This window comes from Nerophis lumbriciformis, linkage group LG06, assembly GCF_033978685.3.
Source record: "Nerophis lumbriciformis linkage group LG06, RoL_Nlum_v2.1, whole genome shotgun sequence".
In the NCBI taxonomy this organism is placed as follows: domain Eukaryota; kingdom Metazoa; phylum Chordata; class Actinopteri; order Syngnathiformes; family Syngnathidae; genus Nerophis; species Nerophis lumbriciformis.
In genome coordinates this window covers 9,375,951-9,396,231 of record NC_084553.2, presented here as the reverse complement: position 1 = coordinate 9,396,231, position 20,281 = coordinate 9,375,951, and the positions used below count along the sequence as shown (strand labels likewise).

Sequence of the window (20,281 nt, the reverse complement as noted above, 5' to 3'; positions counted from 1 at the left end):
CGAAGTGGCTGGGGAGAGGGAAGTCTGGGTTTCCCTGCTTAGGCTGCTGCCCCCGCGACCCGACCTCGGATAAGCGGAAGAAGATGGATGGATGGATGGATGACCACTAAGCAACTCTTGGACATGCAACTAATGCCCTAAAAACATGTGTTGTCTTCTGTTAACAGATACTACAATGCTTGTAAAGAGTGCTTTTAACATCTTGAACAATGGCGCTGGCTTGGATTAATCAGATGGGGACAAAAACGACACGTTGATCCCGAATGTCGTCGTTCTTCCACACAACAAAGTTCCATTGTCGCTATTAAATAACAAAAAAAAAAAAACGTCTTAACTCGCCTGTGAACGCCGAGACGTGACGGCTGGTAATTTGCCTGTCAATCACATTAGTCCCTAATCGGAGCGGCAGTTGGAGCTGTTTTATGACATTTCCACAGACAATGGGCTTGCCAGCGCTGAGGAAATGTAATTACTAGCGGAGCATGCGGTGAAAAATTAATAAGTTAATTTGTGGCACCAGCAGAGAGCGTCAACAGGGAAGGAAACGCCCGGAGACGCTCGCTCACAGTGTCCAAGAGGAGGGGGTGGTGGTGGGGGGGGGGTCCCTGGAGGACGCATGTTGCAAAGTCAATCTGTCATTCCTGCAAGCCCCCGTTGGAATTCATGCTCAGCGGTTGGCGCTTAGCTCATTTCAAACGTTCAATTACGTCGCGTTACTTTACGCATGTGAACATGTGTCAAAAGGAGTCGGGAGAAGCAGAACTTTTTTCATCTTATTCCTTCTTTGGTTATCTGCAATTACTAACAATTTATATATTTGCTCATGGGAAAAATGGATAAAGAACATATAATAGTAAAGTTAATCAAATTTGTATACAAATAAAAAATATACAGTATATATACATATACATATATATACACACTTACATACACTGTATATATATACACATACACACACATATATATATATATACATACATACATATATCATACTTGCCAACCGTGAAACCTCCAATTTCGGGAGGTGGGTGCGGGGGGGCGTGGTTGGGGCGGGGGCGTGGTTGGGGGCGTGGTTAAGAGGGGAGGAGTATATTTACAGCTAGAATTCACCAAGTCAAGTATTTAATATATATATATATATATATATATATATATATATATATATATATATATATATATATATATATATATATATATATATATATATATATATCCCCGCGACCCCGAAGGGAATAAGCGATAGAAAATGGATGGATGGATGGATATATATATATATATATATATATATATATATATATATATATATATATATATATATATATATATATATATATATATATATATATATATATATATATATATATATATATATATATATCCCCGCGACCCCGAAGGGAATAAGCGGTAGAAAATGGATGGATGGATATATATATATATATATATATATATATATATATATAAATCTAAATAAATAAAAGAAATACTTGAATTTCAGTGTTCATTTATTTACACATATACACACACATAACACTCATCTACTCATTGTTGAGTTAAGGGTTGAATTGTCCATCCTTGTTCTATTCTCTGTCACTATCTTTCTAACCATGTCACTATCTTTCTAACCATGCTGAACTCAGTGGCCTAGTGGTTAGAGTGTCCGCCCTGAGATCGGTAGGTTGTGGGTTCAAACCCCGGCCGAGTCATACCAAAGACTATAAAAATGGGACCCATTACCTCCCTGCTTGGCACTCAGTATCAAGGGTTGGAATTGGGGGTTAAATCACCAAAAATGATTCCCGGGCGCGGCCACCGCTGCTGCCCACTGCTCCCCTCACCTCCCAGGGGGTGATCAAGGGTGATGGGTCAAATGCAGAGAATAATTTCGCCACACCTAGTGTGTGTGTGACAATCATTGGTACTTTAACTTTAACTTTAACACCCTCTTTGATTATGCATTGCTGTGTGGCACGCACAAAAGTGCTTTCGTCAAATGCACTAGATGGCAGTATTGTCCTGTTTAAGAGTGTCACAATATTGCTGTTTACTGTAGACGTTCTTTATATTGTGGGAAAGCGGACTCAGGTCCGCATGGGGCTGGAGGGGGCGTGGCCTCCAGCTCCGCCTGAATTTCGGGAGATTTTCGGGAGAAAATTTGTCCCGGGAGGTTTTCGGGAGAGGCGCTGAATTTCGGGAGTCTCCCGGAAAATCCGGGAAGGTTGGCAAGTATGATATATATATATACACACATACATATAAACACACATATATATATATATATAAACACACACAGACATGGTTGTGAAAATACGGTATGGTGGCTTCGATAACGGTTCTCAAAAAGGGATTTCGAATCCATGGAATCGGTTCTTTTCTTATCGAACAATCGGGAGAAACCGGTTTCGAACAACATCCCTACCTGCGCCATATAGTGAGACCACACTAAACAACAATGACAAACACATGTCGGGAGAATATTTTTACCGCAACACAACAGAACACATTCCCAGAATTCCTTGCAGCACCAACTCTTCCAGGACGCTGCAGTCGTTTTCCCTAGCTTCAGGCCGTTGTGTTTAGATGGAGACCGGTGTGGACAATATTGGAGACAGACGCACTTGTCCCCACACTCAAAGTAAACGGCGAAGGAGAAAAACTATATGATGTTGCTTTCATTTTGACAATACAGTGTCCATCAGCTGCTGTGACCGAGAGTTAATGAGGTGAGGAAACACGCTGTCACTCCTGTTTTATGTTGTTGTTGTTGGCCAAACTGTTGTACTGAACCACAAGGGGGCGGTGGAGAAGAACACATCTTGTTTGTTAGACTCTATATTCATTAGTCAAACTGCTTTGTGTTTTATATTCATATCAAAAAGTAAACGCCAAGTTTTTTTTTTTTTCATTACTTGTGTTTTTTTCATGTCACAAAGGTATTGCTTAAAAAAACATTTGACACATCATTTTGTTAATGTTTTATTGTGTATAGTTAATTCCTATAAGACGTATTTCTGCTCAAACTCTTAATAGAGGCAGCTCAGCTCGCTCGCAGTCCTGGCTTGAGGTGAAGGCTAATTTGTTTTTAGCGAATTTTGTGTGTGTGTGTGTGTGTGTGTGTGTGTGTGTGTGTGTGTGTGTGTGTGTGTGTGTGTTCGTGTGTGTGTGTGTTACGGACAGCAAAGCCCTGTCTGTCTGTTATTTCACTTTACCTTTTTGTGTTGATTGAGCTGTTTTGAAGCAGCAAAAAAGGACATTATGATAATTGATATAATTATGTAAGTGCATCATTAAGCCTACATGAACTCCATGGTGTTCAGGGATGAATAGTCTCTCTTATTGCTATTGTACCATTTTTTCAGGTATAGTTACATTAATCATTAGTAATGCAGCAGCCTAGTTTTGAATGGCAGGGTCCCTGCTTTCACATGTTGATAAAAATATAACATTTACATAATAAAAATCAACTGTTGTAATAAATTAAGCATGATGAGTTGACTTGAAACTGTTTAATGTTGCACTTTTTATATGTAGAAGAAAAGTTTTGTCATTTTATTTAATCTGAGCAACAACTTGAGGCAGTTCAATGTTGATTAACGTGGGCAGAATTATTATAGTGTTAAAAGGATAAAGCCATTGTTTACAAATTTGGTAAATAAATAACCAAATAATTTATATTTTGTTGCTTTCTTACTGTACCGAAAATGAACCGAACCGTGACCTCTAAACCGAGGTACGTACCGGACCGAAATTTTTGTGTACCGTTACACCCCTAGTCCCGATACATCATTTACATATCAATAAATATAAACATAATAAAGTACTATCTATCCATCTACATGTACAGAACTTAAAAAATACATAATCCAAACAAATACTTCCCTCTATCAAAAGGTACACATAGAGATAAAGGCTTAATGAAATGACAAGAAGCTGACAAATGTCAGGACGTGGACTATGGTGTGTTTGTTTTCCCGAGATGCAAGTAAAGCTGGACTGGTCATGGCGTGAAGGTAAATACATATTTATTTATAACACTCAAAGGAACAAAAAGCGCGCTCAAGGCGGAAGTACAAAACTTGACTAACGAAACAAAAAGACTTGCACGTGGGCAAAAAACTGTTAACAATTAAACAAAAACACTAACTGTGGCATTAATAGAAAAAAACGTACTTGGACAAGGCATGAAGTGCGCAGAGGTAGACAGAGTGTGACAGGGGTATGAATGCGGGATGTCACCAGACAGACAAACTGAAAACAATGAACTTAAATACTACAGACATGATTAACGAAAACAGGTGCGTGACTCAAAACGTGAAACAGGTGCGTGACGTGACAGGTGAAAACTAATGGGTTGCTATGGTGACAAACAAGAGTGCACAATGAGTCCAAACGTGAAACAGGTGAAACTAATGGGTAATCATGGAAACAAGACAAGGGAGTGAAAAGCCAGAAACTAAAGAGTCCAATAACGAAACAAAACATGACTAAAACAAAACATGATTACACAGACATGACAACAAATTTATATTAATAATGAATTTAAAAAACGCCGCATAGTCGAACCTCGGATTCAGGAGGAACAGTGTGGTTTTCATCCTGGTCGTGGAACTGTGGACCAGCTCTATACTCTCGGCAGGGTCCTTGAGGGTGCATGGGAGTTTGCCCAACCAGTCTACATGTGTTTTGTGGACTTGGAGAAGGCATTCGACCGTGTCCCTCGGGAAGTCCTGTGGGGAGTGCTCAGAGAGTATGGGGTATCGGACTGTCTGATTGTGGCAGTCCGCTCCCTGTATGATCAGTGCCAGAGCTTGGTCCGCATTGCCGGTAGTAAGTCGAACACGTTTCCAGTGAGGGTTGGACTCCGCCAAGGCTGCCCTTTGTCACTGATTCTGTTCAAAACTTTTATGGACAGAATTTCTAGGCGCAGTCAAGGCGTTGAGGGGATCTGGTTTGGTGGCTGCAGGATTAGGTCTCTGCTTTTTGCAGATGATGTGGTCCTGATGGCTTCATCTGGCCAGGATCTTCAGCTCTCGCTGGATCGGTTCGCAGCCGAGTGTGAAGCGACTGGGATGAGAATCAGCACCTCCAAGTCCGAGTCCATGGTTCTCGCCCGGAAAAGGCTGGAGTGCCATCTCCGGGTTGGGGAGGAGATCTTGCCCCAACTGGAGGAGTTCAAGTACCTCGGAGTCTTGTTCACGAGTGAGGGAAGAGTGGATCGTGAGATCGACAGGCGGATCGGTGCAGCGTCTTCAGTAATGCGGACGCTGTATCGATCCGTTGTGGTGAAGAAGGAGCTGAGCCGGAAGGCAAAGCTCTCAATTTACCGGTCGATTTACGTTCCCATCCTCACCTATGGTCATGAGCTTTGGGTTATGACCGAAAGGACAAGATCACGGGTACAAGCGGCCGAAATGAGTTTCCTCCGCCGGGTGGCGGGGCTCTCCCTTAGAGATAGGGTGAGAAGCTCTGCCATCCGGGAGGAGCTCAAAGTAAAGCCGCTGCTCCTCCACATCGAGAGGAGCCAGATGAGGTGGTTCGGGCATCTGGTCAGGATACCACCCGAACGCCTCCCTAGGGAGGTGTTTAGGGCACGTCCGACCGGTAGGAGGCCGCGGGGAAGACCCAGGACACGTTGGGAAGACTATGTCTCCCGGCTGGCCTGGGAACGCCTCGGGGTCCCACGGGAAGAGCTGGAGGAAGTGGCTGGGGAGAGGGAAGTCTGGGCTTCCCTGCTTAGGCTGCTGCCCCCGCGACCTGACCTCGGATAAGCGGAAGAAGATGGATGGATGGATGGAAGTAACTGTAAACCCCATACCTTAGTCATTCCCTGAGGGCACATTGATGTAAGAGGCGTGTCGTGTTTGAACGACGTCTCCATGGCAACGGTGTGTATGTTCCCTGCGCCGCCATGGAGGCGGGGCTTCCTCGTGTGCAGGCCGCAGTTGACGCTGTGGCACAATCATCTCCATCAGTTACACTTGTTTGCAGCTTCACAACACCTCATTGCGTCCCAAATGTCCCTGCATAATTTAGCCGTCACGCTTCAAAAGCCTTTTTTTTGTTGTTTTTTTTTTGTTTTTTTGATGCTGTTGTTCTTTTTGCCTGATATGAAGGACTTCTCCCCGGACGGCGCTAACGTCGAGACTTGTTTTAGTACCATTTTGGGCAAGAAAGCAAAACAAAGCGCGGCCCTTTATGAACAACGCAGTGGATCAATGCAACACAGCAGCTTATTAACGCAGATGAAATGTGATGTTTGTTCACAATCGCCGTTCTTTTTTTTCTTCTTATAATTTCAGCCTTTTGTTCACTCGATAATTACGTCTCTTTGTAGATAACCCAAGGCAGATTTTAATAATACTGTGGGAAAAAACAAACAAACATCTTAAACCTTTTCAGGCCATGTAAGGCAAGCATAACCCCAAATTTAAACCCTCAGAAATGTTGCCTTTTTCATAATTATTATCCTTCAAGTCATTATTTTTTAAATTTCCAACAATAATATACAATTATACCGTAAATGCTCCAATGAACACCTCTATTCAGTAAATTGCAGTTGTCAGGTTCAAACACTGATGACATCTATTAAACAAGACAAGAGAATTCAATTTGGACTCAATTGAGGAGAGACGTCGTCGACCTGTAACCTCTTACAGTGTCACCCACGCTCTGACGAAAAAGGTTTACGTCTCCTCCTTTATTAGAAAACTCCCTGTTTACGCAACAACATCTGCTTCCAAAGGAAAGGGGAGTATGTAAACAGTCATTGTTTTCGGTCACATTAACAGCAGGTCTTGGGTGACAATAGATAACCCCCTCCCGTCTTCTCCCATCGTACACAATGGAATTTTCCAAGCCTTTGCTTGGTGCAACAAAAACAGCCTCTTGTCTGTTCATTGGGAACTCAGAAAACGGAAAGTTTTTTGATAATTTACATATAATTTTTCTGACAGCAGTCTCCTACAACCTCCTCTTTAAAGGCAAATAAACGACCAGGTCTCTAATTAGCCGGCTAAAAAAAAATTAGCAGCTGTGGCTGTAGGCAACCTGCGTGATGTAATTGTTTTCTAAGATTACCAGCGACATTTGAAGCAATATGAGTTATCAACATCCAGCTGTTTTATCCAGCTCGGCGTGTGCTTTAAAATGTGCTCATCAGCACTATTAAAGCTGACTCAGCAGTTTGCTACTTGGCGTGATTACAACATTGGTTTCTCTTCGTAGATAACTCCAGACAGATTGAAATAATCCTGTGAAAAAAACAAACATCTTAAACCTTTGCAGGCCATGTAATAACCCCAAATTTTAACCCGAAAAAAATTTGCCTTTTTCATAATTATTATCCTTGAAGTCATTATTTTTTAAATTTACGACAATAATATACTATTATGCCGTAAATGCTCAAATTAACGCCTCTATTCAGTAAAATGCAGTCACTTACAACCTTCTCTTTAAAGGCAAATAAACGTACGAGTCTCTAATTAGCCGGCTAAAAAAATCCACTGGCATTAGCTCTCGCTTAACAAGTGGCTGGCTAGCTTCTGTAGACAACAGGGACTAACGTTCATTGATAATTGGCCCTCTTTCTGGGGCAAACCAGGCTTGCTGACGAGAGACGGCCTTCACCCTAACCAGGAAGGCGCCATCATCCTGTCTAGGAACATAGATTTCTGTTTGAGTCACACTTGACTAACTACACTAGAGCAAGCCCGGTCACAGGCAATTACAGAGTCTGCTAGTCTGGGTGAGGAGTCAGTTAAGCTAGAACTAGCCAGCGCCAGGCTGGATAATCCCTGCACACATCGCAATTATCTTAGAATAATACACAACTCACATAATGTTTTTTTCTGTAGTGACTGTGTCAGAGGTAGACATGCATTCTACTGAAGTGGCAAATTGTGATGCATTCAGTTTATCGCAGCACCAAGCAAACAATCTGTAAATTCCCGTCATATCAATTCCTAGGTATGGTCGAAATTATTTAAAGTGCACTACGCATAATATACGCAACATTATTAATATTGCATTGATCGGATGTCGTTGTGGCGTGTGCAGCCCTTTGAGACACTTGTGATTTAGGGCTATATAAATAAACATTGATTGATTGATTGATTGATTGATTGATTAGCAATTGTGGCTGTAGGCAACCTCCGTGATGTAATTGTTTCCAAAAATTACCAGCAGCATTTAAAGCAATATGAGTTATCAACATCCACCGGTTTATCCAGCTCTGCGTGTGCTTTAAAATGTGCTCATCAGCACTATTAAAGCTGACTCAGCAGTTTGCTACTTGGCGTGATTACAACATTGGTTTCTCTTCGTAGATAACTCCAGACAGATTGAAATAATCCTGTGAAAAAAAAAAACATCTTAAACCTTTGCAGGCCATGTAATTACCCCAAATTTTAACCCGAAAAAAATTTGCCTTTTTCATAGTTACTATCCTTCAAGTCATTATTTTTTAAATTTACGACAATATTATATTATTACATCGTAAATGCTCCAATTAACGCCTCTATTCAGTAAATTGCAGTCTCCTACAACCTCCTCCTTTAAAGGCAAATAAACGTCCGGGTCTCTAACTAGCCAGCTAAAAAAATCCACTGGCATTAGCTTTCGCTTAACAGGTGGCTGGCTAGCTTCTGTAGACAACAGGGACTAACGTTTATTGATAATTGACCCTCTTTCTGGGGCAAACCAGGCTTGCTGATGAGAGACGGCCTTCACCCTAACCAGGAAGGCGCCATCATCCTGTGTAGAAACATAGATTTCTGTTTGAGTCACACTTGACTAACTACACTAGAGCAAGCCCGGTCACAGGCAATTACAGAGTCTGCTAGTCCGGGTGAGGAGTCAGTTAAGCTAGAACTAGCCAGCGCCAGGCTGGATAATTCCTGCACACATCACAATTATCTTAGAATAATACACAACTCACATAATGTTTTTTCTTAGTGACTGTGTCAGAGATAGACATGCATTCTACTGAGGTGGCAAATTGTGATGCATTCAGTTTATCGCAGCACCAAGCAAACAATCTGTAAATTCCCGTCATATCAATTCCTAGGTATGGTCGAAATTATTTAAAGTGCACTACGCATAATATACGCAACATTATTAATATTGCATTGATCGGATGTCGTTGTGGCTTATGCAGCCCTTTGAGACACTTGTGATTTAGGGCTATATAAATAAACATTGATTGACTGATTGATTGATTGATTGATTGATTAGCAGTTGTGGCTGTAGGCAACCTCCGTGATGTAATTGTTTCCAAAAATTACCAGCGACATTTGAAGCAATATGAGTTATCAACATCCATAATTATTATCCTTCAAATCATTTTTTTTTTAAATTTACGACAATAATATACTGTTATATCGTAAATGCTCCAATTAACGCCTCTATTCAGTAAATATTTCATGTTTTAAATAAAAAAAATTTAGCCATTCAGTAAATAAAAGTAAATAAAATGTAAAAAAAATAAATAAAAAAATGTGTGGTACAGATATATCATTATCATAATATAAAATAAATAAATACAACTTTTTTTAAATGTTTTTTTTTGTTGTTATTTCAAAGACTGACCTCTTTAGAGAATTAAAACATTATGACAGCCTGTCAATGTGATTTCCATTCATGAGGACGACAATGTTTTTACCCCTGAGGTGGTACAAAATGTTTTAAAAATGAGTTATGAACGTGTGAGCATCCATCCATTAGCCTAAATCCAGTTTGCACGCCGCCTAATGGGAATATTTCATGTGATAAAAAGTCCTCTCTCACCATCAGTCGGTCAATATCAACAACACCCCAACTCAATAATGATATTGAAACAAAAGGCATGTATTGATTTTTTTCAGGATGTTCAGATAATAGTTGACATAATTATGAAGCCGTGCAGAAATCCATATTACATGTTCTTTTGTCTGGACACTTTCATTACACTGTACTTGAAAAGGTGATATCATTTGGGAAATAGAGCAGGCTGGAAAATGCAGCAATGGCAGATTATTATCATCATTACTGTTATTTTAATGATTATTTTTAAGGTTCTGCCTCAATTATAAATGTTAACAACAACATTACAGTAATTGCGGCTTTCAAGGCACACGGGATGAGAGTTTAAGTAGAGTGAAAAATGAACCAATAATGTTCCAAACAATATGTTCTATCTGAATCCACGCTGACACGAATACAATTTGGTTTATACTGTAGTATTATTTTATCAAGATGTTTACTATGCATACTTTATTAAGATAAATATATAAAAATATGTTAATATTTACAAAAAAAAGATTTAAATCTAAAAACATATTTCAAAAAATAGACAAAATATTACAAGAAATTGTAAATATGACACAATTATTTGAAATATTGTCTGCCTTTCCATACTGCATTAATAGTAAATGTACTACATTTACATGTTGGTTGTTACTTATTATTTTAACATTTCTTAGAACTACCAACTGCCCTACTATGAGCTAAATCTATAAGTATTATAGTTTTATTAAGATATTTACAATGCATTTAAACACATGTAAATGTTTACGACGTACAAGCAATATTAACTAAATAATAAACATCATTAAAACATTATTTTAAAAATACCAATACAAATATTTCAAAAAAATTACACAAAACCATCAAAAATAATATTGATATTAATAAAAAAAGATATAATCTTACACAATTCCATTGACAATTGTGCAGTAAATAATACATTTACTAAATTTAAAACTAAATTGAACTAAATTTAACAATGTAATTCCTAATCAACCATTATTATTATCATTATCAATATTAATACTATTTTTTTACATAATAATATGGAAGTAGAATAGTCTCACATCAACTTATATATATCAATTTGATATCAATACATATGTATGTATTAATAAATATACAAATACAAATGTGATATACAAATAAATAATTAATTTGTATAAATAAACGCATATTTGTAAATATATTTTTGAGATTTGAAAATATATACAAATAAAATGTATAAATATAAAAATGTGACATACAAATAAATCAATAATTTGTATAAATAAACGTGTATTTGTAAATATATTTTTGAGATTTGAATATAAATATGCTTGATTTTGTATTTGTATTTGTATTGAATATGCATATGTGGATCGCTTTTTTGCTTTTGTGTCGATGAGACATTCCTCCCACAAACCAGATGCACAAATAAATGTGACCTACACACTCCCCTGAACAACTAGCAGACACAGACAATTCCACTTCCATATAATATCACTACATATTTTGGAAACATGTATCATTTTCCTTGCGAAATTCCATTTTCAAGTTTTTTGGTAAAGTAGCTTTTTTGTAAAATACAATATATTCATTTAATTAATATTTACTAAATAATAAACATAATTTAAAATATATTTATTATTTTTAAAATATTGATATAAATATTTAAATATTTATACAAAACCATCAAAAATAATATCCATATTAAAAAAATATATAATATTACACAATTCCATAGAAAATTGTGCAGTAAATAGTACATTTACTAAATTTAAAACTAAACTGAACTAAATTTAACAATGTAATTCCTATTCAACTGCTATTATTATTACTTTAATTCCACCGTCCGCCATAATATCACTACATGTTTTGTTTAAATTCCTTATTTTCCTTACAAAATTAAATGTTTTCTTATATATTTTTTTTGTAAAAAGGTGCATTATTGTAAAATTGCAATTGTTTTGTCGTACAATTGCAATATATTCATATAATGAATATCTAGTAAATATTAAACATCATCAAAACAATATGTATTACTTTAAAAATATTCATAAAAATCTTTCAAAAATTATACAAAACCATCAAAAATATTATTCTTATTAAAACAAATTATATAATATTACACAATTCCGTAGAAAATTGTGCAGTAAACAGTACATGTACTAAGTTTAAAATTAAACTAAAGCAAACATAACAATGTAATTTCTAATCAACTATTATTAAGATTATCATTATTATTCTAAATATTATTTTTTCTCATAATATCACAACATTTTTTGTAAAAAAATATATTATTTTCCTTGCAAAATTTCATTTTTATCTTATAAAATATTTGTTTTTGTAAAGTAGCATTTTTGTAAAATTGCAATATTTTTTGTTGGACAATTACAATATATTCCTCAAATTATTACTTAAAAATATGCAAATAAAAAAGAAAAATCATAATATTTCTACTTTTGCTTGCGTAACTAATTCGTTGTAAAATACCGATTTGGGTAATCGGCCATTATTAGTAGTATTGGGTTTGTTATTGTTATCATAATAATAATATGAATAATTATTTTAATACTTATTAGTTGTATTATTGTTGTTGTTGTTGTTATTATTATTACTGGTTCTATAGTTATTGTTATTAATAATATAGGAAGTCATATTCCATGAGGCAGTAAACAAGCAGTGACTATGTTGTCAACATCATTATGTAGAGCGTGCATTGTGTCATCTTGTGTGGAGGATGACAAAAATGGCGAGGCGTCACAGTGAGCACAAAGGAGCAACGTTGCGCATTCATTAGTGGCAATAACGACACACTCCGTCGGGAGCGTTGCTCGGTGCTCAAACCGCCGGGCTAAATTTAACCTAACCCTGGCTAAGCCGCTCCGGTCTGAGCTTAGCGATCACAATAAACTCCCGATGCTGGGGGAAACACTTTGTGCAAGACGACTTACTTTACACATTCGTTCAAAGTTTACAGTACACGACTCCGCATTATTTTTACACCTAAATGGCAGCCCGGAATGTTCCGAAAACAGTTTTAAGATCCAAAGCAAACCCGGCGTTTAAAAAATTGGCTTCAAAATACGCCCAAACTCTCCATTATCTTCCTCGCCTTTGTTGCTTTCTTTGGTCCTATCCTTTTGGCTTCCTCGCCTTTGTTGCTTTGTTTGATCCTGTCCTTTTGGCAGCCTCTTTGCTAAAATCGATCGGTTGGTATAGTACCAAAATTATTTCGATACTTTTCGGTACTTTTTTAAATAAAGTGGACCACAAAAAATGCCATTGTTGGTTTTATTTTAACAAAAAAATCTTAGGGTACATGAAACATATGTTTATTATTGCAATTCAGTCCTTAAATAAAATAGTGAACATACTAGCCAACTTGTCTTTTATTAGTAAGTAAGTAAACAAAGGCTCTTAATTAGTCTGCTGACGTATGCAGTAACATATTGTGTCATTTATACACCTATTATTTTGTCAACATTATTAAGGACAAGTGGTAGAAAATTAATTATTAATCTACTTATTCATTTACTGTTAATATCTGTTTATTTTCTCTTGTAACATGTTCTGTCTACACTTCTGTTGAAATGTAATAATCACTTATTCTTCTGTTTGGATACTTTACATTAGTTTTGGATGATACCACAAATTTAGGTATCAATTTGATACCAAGTCGTTACTGTCATGATCCTTTTCCCGAATCATGTTTTTTGTTCTATTCTGTTAGTTTTGGACTCCCTTAGTTCCTGTTTTTGTGCACCCTTGTTTGTTTTTAGTTACCATGGGTGCTTATTGTTTCCACCTGTCTCTGATTGGTGCTCGGGACGCTCACCTGTTTTCCAAGCTCTAATCAGAGGGACTATCTAAGCCTGGCTTCATTGTTTGCGTCATGCCACAGTTACGTGAGTATTCCTTATCTCTAGTCTATGCCAAGTGTTAGCTTTTGCGTCCAGTGCGATCGGCACGTTGTCCCTTCGGCTTGTTTTCTGTTTTTGTACTTCTTTGATTTTTGAGGAATAAATCATGTTCCTACCTGCACGCCTTGTCCTGAGCTGTCCGTAAACTGCGACCCCCCTCGTCGTGACAGTTACAGGATCATACAATGGTCATATTCAACGTCCTCATGTATCCAGGGACATATTTCCTGACTTTATAAACATAAAATGATTTTTTTTTTTTAACGACAAAAGATGTTGTGATGCCAAAACATATCGACATAATCACTAGATACGCTCCTGTACTTGGTATCATCACAGTGGATGTCAGGTGTCGATCCACCCATGGCGTTTGCTTACATTTTGATGCCGGTGAGCTACGGTGTGTAGTGAAACATGTTAATTAATAATCATTTTTTACAGCTTGTCCCTCATATTTTTTTATAAAATAGGTAGATAAATGACACAATATGTTACTGCATACGTCAGCAGACTAATTAGGAGTCTTTGTTTGTTTACTTACTACTAAAAGACACGTTGTCTAGTATGTTCACTATTTTATTCAAGGACAAACTTGCAATACGAAACATATGTTTAAGCCAATAATGCCATTTTTTTGTGGTCCCTCTTATTTAAAAAAGTACCGAAAAGTATCGAAATACATTTTGGTACCGGTACCGGTATCGGGACAACCCTAGTACCGACAAATTCGGAAGACGATGGCAGCCGTTGAAGGTACCCAGGAGCTGTCCGTCATTATGGGTCGGATGCGATTGGAGGCACTCAAACTCATTTTGAAGTAAATCGCAAACTGGATAACATTTGGAATAGACGAGTACCAGAGTGGACAATGGAGTGGACGAGCTATTAAAATACACCTGCTCAACCTAACCAAACAATCCTTGTCTATATTTCCGGCTGGCAAGGTCGATGCTGACAAGTCAGTGAGGACTCTGCAGTGAGACTGTCAGAAAAATTGTATGTCAATTATCAAAAAACTTTCCATTCAATGGGTTCCCAGTGTACAGACGACAGCTGTCTTTGTTGCCCCAAGCCAAAGGCTTGGAAAATTTCGCTGTGTACGATGGGAGGAGACGGGAGGGGTTATCTATTGTCATCCAAGACCTGCCCAAGCTCGATCCAGGACCAGTCCAAGCCCGAGGCATATTTTTCTTTTTTGTTAATGTGACCGAACACAATGGATGTTTACATACCCCCCATTCCTTTAGAAACAGCCAACAGGGAATATCCAAATAAAAGAGGAAACGTTAACCTTTTTTTTCGTCAGAGCGTGCGGGAAACTGTGCAAGAGTACAGACCAGACGTTTCTCCTCAAATTGGGCCAAATTGAATTCTGTCTCTGTTTATTTCCTTGCTTCTTGTCTTGTTTAATAGATGTCATCGATGTTTGAACCTGACAGAGACCCTCCTGACATTCCTTCCCACTTCCCTCAAAGACATCAGGGACATTTTTGACTCGGTTGGCCGAGACCTCCAATGCCTTCAAAGCAACCAGCTGTGTTATCACGATGGCACTCTGGAATGAGGCAAAAGGCTATGAGGCAGAACGGAGTGCTTTCATGGCTTATGGACAAAACACACGCCCATGGACTACTACTACACAAATGTCCCAGGACTTTGCCACTTCACCCCACCGTGGTACAACGAAGAAGCTCCCCTGGTGGCTGCAGCTTTGGGCAAGGAAATCTGGGAACTGGGTTCTAGACTCCGTATAGTTCTACACAGTGAATTTCATTGGCTCCTTTGATGGCATTTCTGGAGTTAAGATGAGGAAGTGGTCTACTCACACTGGCTTATGGACAAAACACGCACCCATAGACTACTACTACACACATGTCCCAAGACTTTGCCACTTCACCCCCCGTGGTACAACGAAGCAGCTCCCCTGGTGGCTGCAGCTTTGGGCAAGGAAATCTGGGAACTGGGTTCTAGACTTCGTACAGTTCTACACAGTGAAGTTTCTTGGCTCCTTTGATGGCATTTCTGGAGTTAAGAGAAGGAAGTGGTCTACTCACACTGGCTTATGGACAAAACACGCACCCATGGACTACTACTACACAAATGTCCCATGACTTTGCCACTTCAACCCCCGTGGTACAACGAAGCAGCTCCCCTGGTGGCTGCAGCTTTGGGCAAGGAAATCTGGGAACTGGGTTCTAGACTTCGTACAGTTCTACACAGTGAAGTTTCTTGGCTCCTTTGATGGCATTTCTGGAGTTAAGAGAAGGAAGTGGTCTACTCACACTGGCTTATGGACAAAACACGCACCCATGCACTACTACTACACAAATGTCCCAGGACTTTGCCACTTCACCCCCCGTGGTACAACGAAGCAGCTCCCCTGGTGGCTGCAGCTTTGGGCCAGGAAATCTGGGAACTGGGTTCTAGACTCCGTAAAGTTCTACACAGTGAAGTTCCTTGGCTCCTTTGATGGCATTTCTGGAGTTAAGAGAAGGAAGTGGTCTACTCACACTGGCTTATGGACAAAACACGCACCCATGGACTACTACTACACAAATGTCCCATGACTTTGCCACTTCAACCCCCGTGGTACAACGAAGCAGCTCCCCTGGTGGCTGCAGCTTTGGGCAAGGAAATCTGGGAACTGGGTTCTAGACTCCGTAAAGTTCTACACAGTGAAGTTCCTTGGCTCCTTTGATGGCATTTCTGGAGTGAAGAGAAGGAAGTGGTCTACTCACACTGGCTTATGGACAAAACATGCACCCATGGACTACTACTACACAAATATCCCATGACTTTGCCACTTCACCCCCGGTGGTACAACGAAGCAGCTCCCCTGGTGGCTGCAGCTTTGGGCAAGGAAATCTGGGAACTGGGTTCTAGACTCCGTAAAGTTCTACACAGTGAAGTTCCTTGGCTCCTTTGATGGCATTTCTGGAGTTAAGAGAAGGAAGTAGTCTACTCACACTGGCTTATGGACAAAACACGCACCCATGCACTACTACTACACAAATGTCCCAGGACTTTGCCACTTCACCCCCCGTGGTACAACGAAGCAGCTCCCCTGGTGGCTGCAGCTTTGGGCAAGGAAATCTGGGAACTGGGTTCTAGACTTCGTACAGTTCTACACAGTGAAGTTTCTTGGCTCCTTTGATGGCATTTCTGGAGTTAAGAGAAGGAAGTGGTCTACTCACACTGGCTTATGGACAAAACACGCACCCATGCACTACTACTACACAAATGTCCCAGGACTTTGCCACTTCACCCCCCGTGGTACAACGAAGCAGCTCCCCTGGTGGCTGCAGCTTTGGGCCAGGAAATCTGGGAACTGGGTTCTAGACTCCGTAAAGTTCTACACAGTGAAGTTCCTTGGCTCCTTTGATGGCATTTCTGGAGTTAAGAGAAGGAAGTGGTCTACTCACACTGGCTTATGGACAAAACACGCACCCATGGACTACTACTACACAAATGTCCCATGACTTTGCCACTTCAACCCCCGTGGTACAACGAAGCAGCTCCCCTGGTGGCTGCAGCTTTGGGCAAGGAAATCTGGGAACTGGGTTCTAGACTCCGTAAAGTTCTACACAGTGAAGTTCCTTGGCTCCTTTGATGGCATTTCTGGAGTTAAGAGAAGGAAGTGGTCTACTCACACTGGCTTATGGACAAAACATGCACCCATGGACTACTACTACACAAATATCCCATGACTTTGCCACTTCACCCCCGGTGGTACAACGAAGCAGCTCCCCTGGTGGCTGCAGCTTTGGGCAAGGAAATCTGGGAACTGGGTTCTAGACTCCGTAAAGTTCTACACAGTGAAGTTCCTTGGCTCCTTTGATGGCATTTCTGGAGTTAAGAGAAGGAAGTAGTCTACTCACACTGGCTTATGGACAAAACACGCACCCATGCACTACTACTACACAAATGTCCCAGGACTTTGCCACTTCACCCCCCATGGTACAACGAAGCAGCTCCCCTGGTGGCTGCAGCTTTTGGCAAGGAAATCTGGGAACTGGGTTCTAGACTCCGTACAGTTCTACACAGTGAAGTTTCTTGGCTCCTTTGATGGCATTTCTGGAGTTAAGAGAAGGAAGTGGTCTACTCACACTGGCTTATGGACAAAACACGCACCCATGGACTACTACTACACAAATGTCCCATGACTTTGCCACTTCACCCCCCGGTGGTACAACAAAGCAGCTCCCCTGGTGGCTGCAGCTTTGGGCAAGGAAATCTGGGAACTGGGTTCTAGAATCCGTAAAGTTCTACACAGTGAAGTTCCTTGGCTCCTTTGATGGCATTTCTGGAGTTAAGAGAAGGAAGTGGTCTACTCACACTGGCTTATGGACAAAACACGCACCCATGCACTACTACTACACAAATGTCCCAGGACTTTGCCACTTCACCCCCCGTGGTACAACGAAGCAGCTCCCCTGGTGGCTGCAGCTTTGGGCAAGGAAATCTGGGAACTGGGTTCTAGACTCCGTACAGTTCTACACAGTGAAGTTTCTTGGCTCCTTTGATGGCATTTCTGGAGTTAAGAGAAGGAAGTGGTCTACTCACACTGGCTTATGGACAAAACACGCACCCATGGACTACTACTACACAAATGTCCCATGACTTTTCCACTTCACCCCCCGTGGTACAACGAAGCAGCTCCCCTGGTGGCTGCAGCTTTGGGCAAGGAAATCTGGGAACTGGGTTCTAGACTCCGTAAAGTTCTACACAGTGAAGTTCCTTGGCTCCTTTGATGGCATTTCTGGAGTTAAGAGGAGGAAGTGGTCTACTCACACTGGCTTAAGGACAAAACACGCACCCATGGACTACTACTACACAAATGTCCCAGGACTTTGTCACTTCACCCCACCGTGGTACAACGAAGCAGCTCCCCTGGTGGCTGCAGCTTTGGGCAAGGAAATCTAGGAACTGGGTTCTAGACTTTACAGTTCTACACAGTGAATTTCATTGGCTCCTTTGATGGCATTTCTGGAGTTAAGATGAGGAAGTGGTTTACTCACACTGGCTTATGGACAAAACACGCACCCATAGACTACTACTACACACATGTCCCATGACTTTGCCACTTCACCCCCCATGGTACAACGAAGCAGCTCCCCTGGTGGCTGCAGCTTTGGGCAAGGAAATCTGGGAACTGGGTTCTAGACTTCGTACAGTTCTACACAGTGAAGTTTCTTGGCTCCTTTGATGGCAGTTCTGGAGTTAAGAGAAGGAAGTGGTCTACTCACACTGGCTTATGGACAAAACACGCACCCATGCACTACTACTACACAAATGTCCCATGACTTTGCCACTTCACCCCCCGTGGTACAACGAAGGAGCTCCCCTGGTGGCTGCAGCTTTTGGCAAGGAAATCTGGGAACTGGGTTCTAGACTCTGTACAGTTCTACACAGTGAAGTTCCTTGACTCCTTTGATGGCATTTCTGGAGTTAAGAGAAGGAAGTGGTCTACTCACACTGCACTTTGAGCTCGATGGACCAGTTGGTCATGCCCACCACGTTCTCGGCGATGCAGGTCAGCTGGTAGTTGTTGTCGTCTCGGCTGATGTTGAACAGCGTCAGGTTGATGGAGTGGATGTTGGGCCAGTAGACGTTGGACTGTGTGCACCAGGAGACAGGAACTTGTTAGCGAGCAAAAACACATGTTATGTCTAAAAGGTAGACTTAAATATGAAGAGATAGTTTTTAATTAGGTCTACTAGTTACATAGCCTGTCAGTAGGGAGATGGGCACCAAACTAGGTACTTCTACAGATTTTGACCAGGTATTGATTCACATAAAATCAAACCAAAGCATATTTTGATACATTTATTGCTTACCCGGACTGCCTCTAATTAAAGTTACAATTTTCCATGCCAACAAAACAATAGGAAGGCGCTCAAAACTTTTCAAAAGAAATGCGATAGCTCAATGCTAATTTACATTGGGTTTGCCATAGACATGCTGCCAGTTAGCATTAGCGACTTTACATGGCGACTGCAAACTTGGTCATGAAAACTAAATTTAAGATGCACGTTAACAATCAAACAGCCGGAGCGTAATAAGTAAATACTTAGAGTATTAACACTTTGTAAGGCTGAGCCAAAGACAAGACTGGCACATTCACGTTAATGCAGTCCTTCTCAAAACATGCTTTATCAGTATCACAAAAAGCTGAGATACAAAATGTGCGCATTGCAACTATTAATCTTAAATTCCTATTTTTTATTACAAAAAAATATATACATAAGCACAAATAGTTGTTTTTTTTCTATACATTTTTGTTTTGTAGGTTAAAGTGTTTTATAAATTGAGCAGAGTTAATGTTGCCTATCAATTTCAATGTATTTATTGATTTTTGGTGATTTTTATTTTCAGTATCAAATAATTCAGGTCGGTCAAAAAATGTTAATAGTTTAAATAAGGATTTATTTGTTTAGTTTTTTTTATTTCAGGCAAATTGATGCACTTTAAAGACTAAAAAAAAACATGTTAAAAAAGTATTTTTTTTTGGTATAAGTTGATTCATTTATTTTTTTATTTTTTTTTTAACGTTAATGAGGACACAATGTTATGCAGAGGTGTACTTATAACAATTATAT

At 39.8% G+C, this 20,281-nt stretch overlaps 1 protein-coding gene across 3 annotated transcripts in view; it reads right to left on the bottom strand.

The window, feature by feature from the left end:
- Positions 1-20,281, bottom strand: part of ntrk3b (neurotrophic tyrosine kinase, receptor, type 3b) — a 656,085-nt gene that overhangs the window by 341,390 nt on the left and 294,414 nt on the right. For all 3 annotated transcript variants that reach the window (XM_061963693.1, XM_061963694.1, XM_061963695.1), the window contains exon 7: positions 19,157-19,298. In XM_061963693.1, coding sequence (XP_061819677.1) covers positions 19,157-19,298 — 142 coding nt within the window. The remainder of the gene's footprint in view (positions 1-19,156; positions 19,299-20,281) is intronic.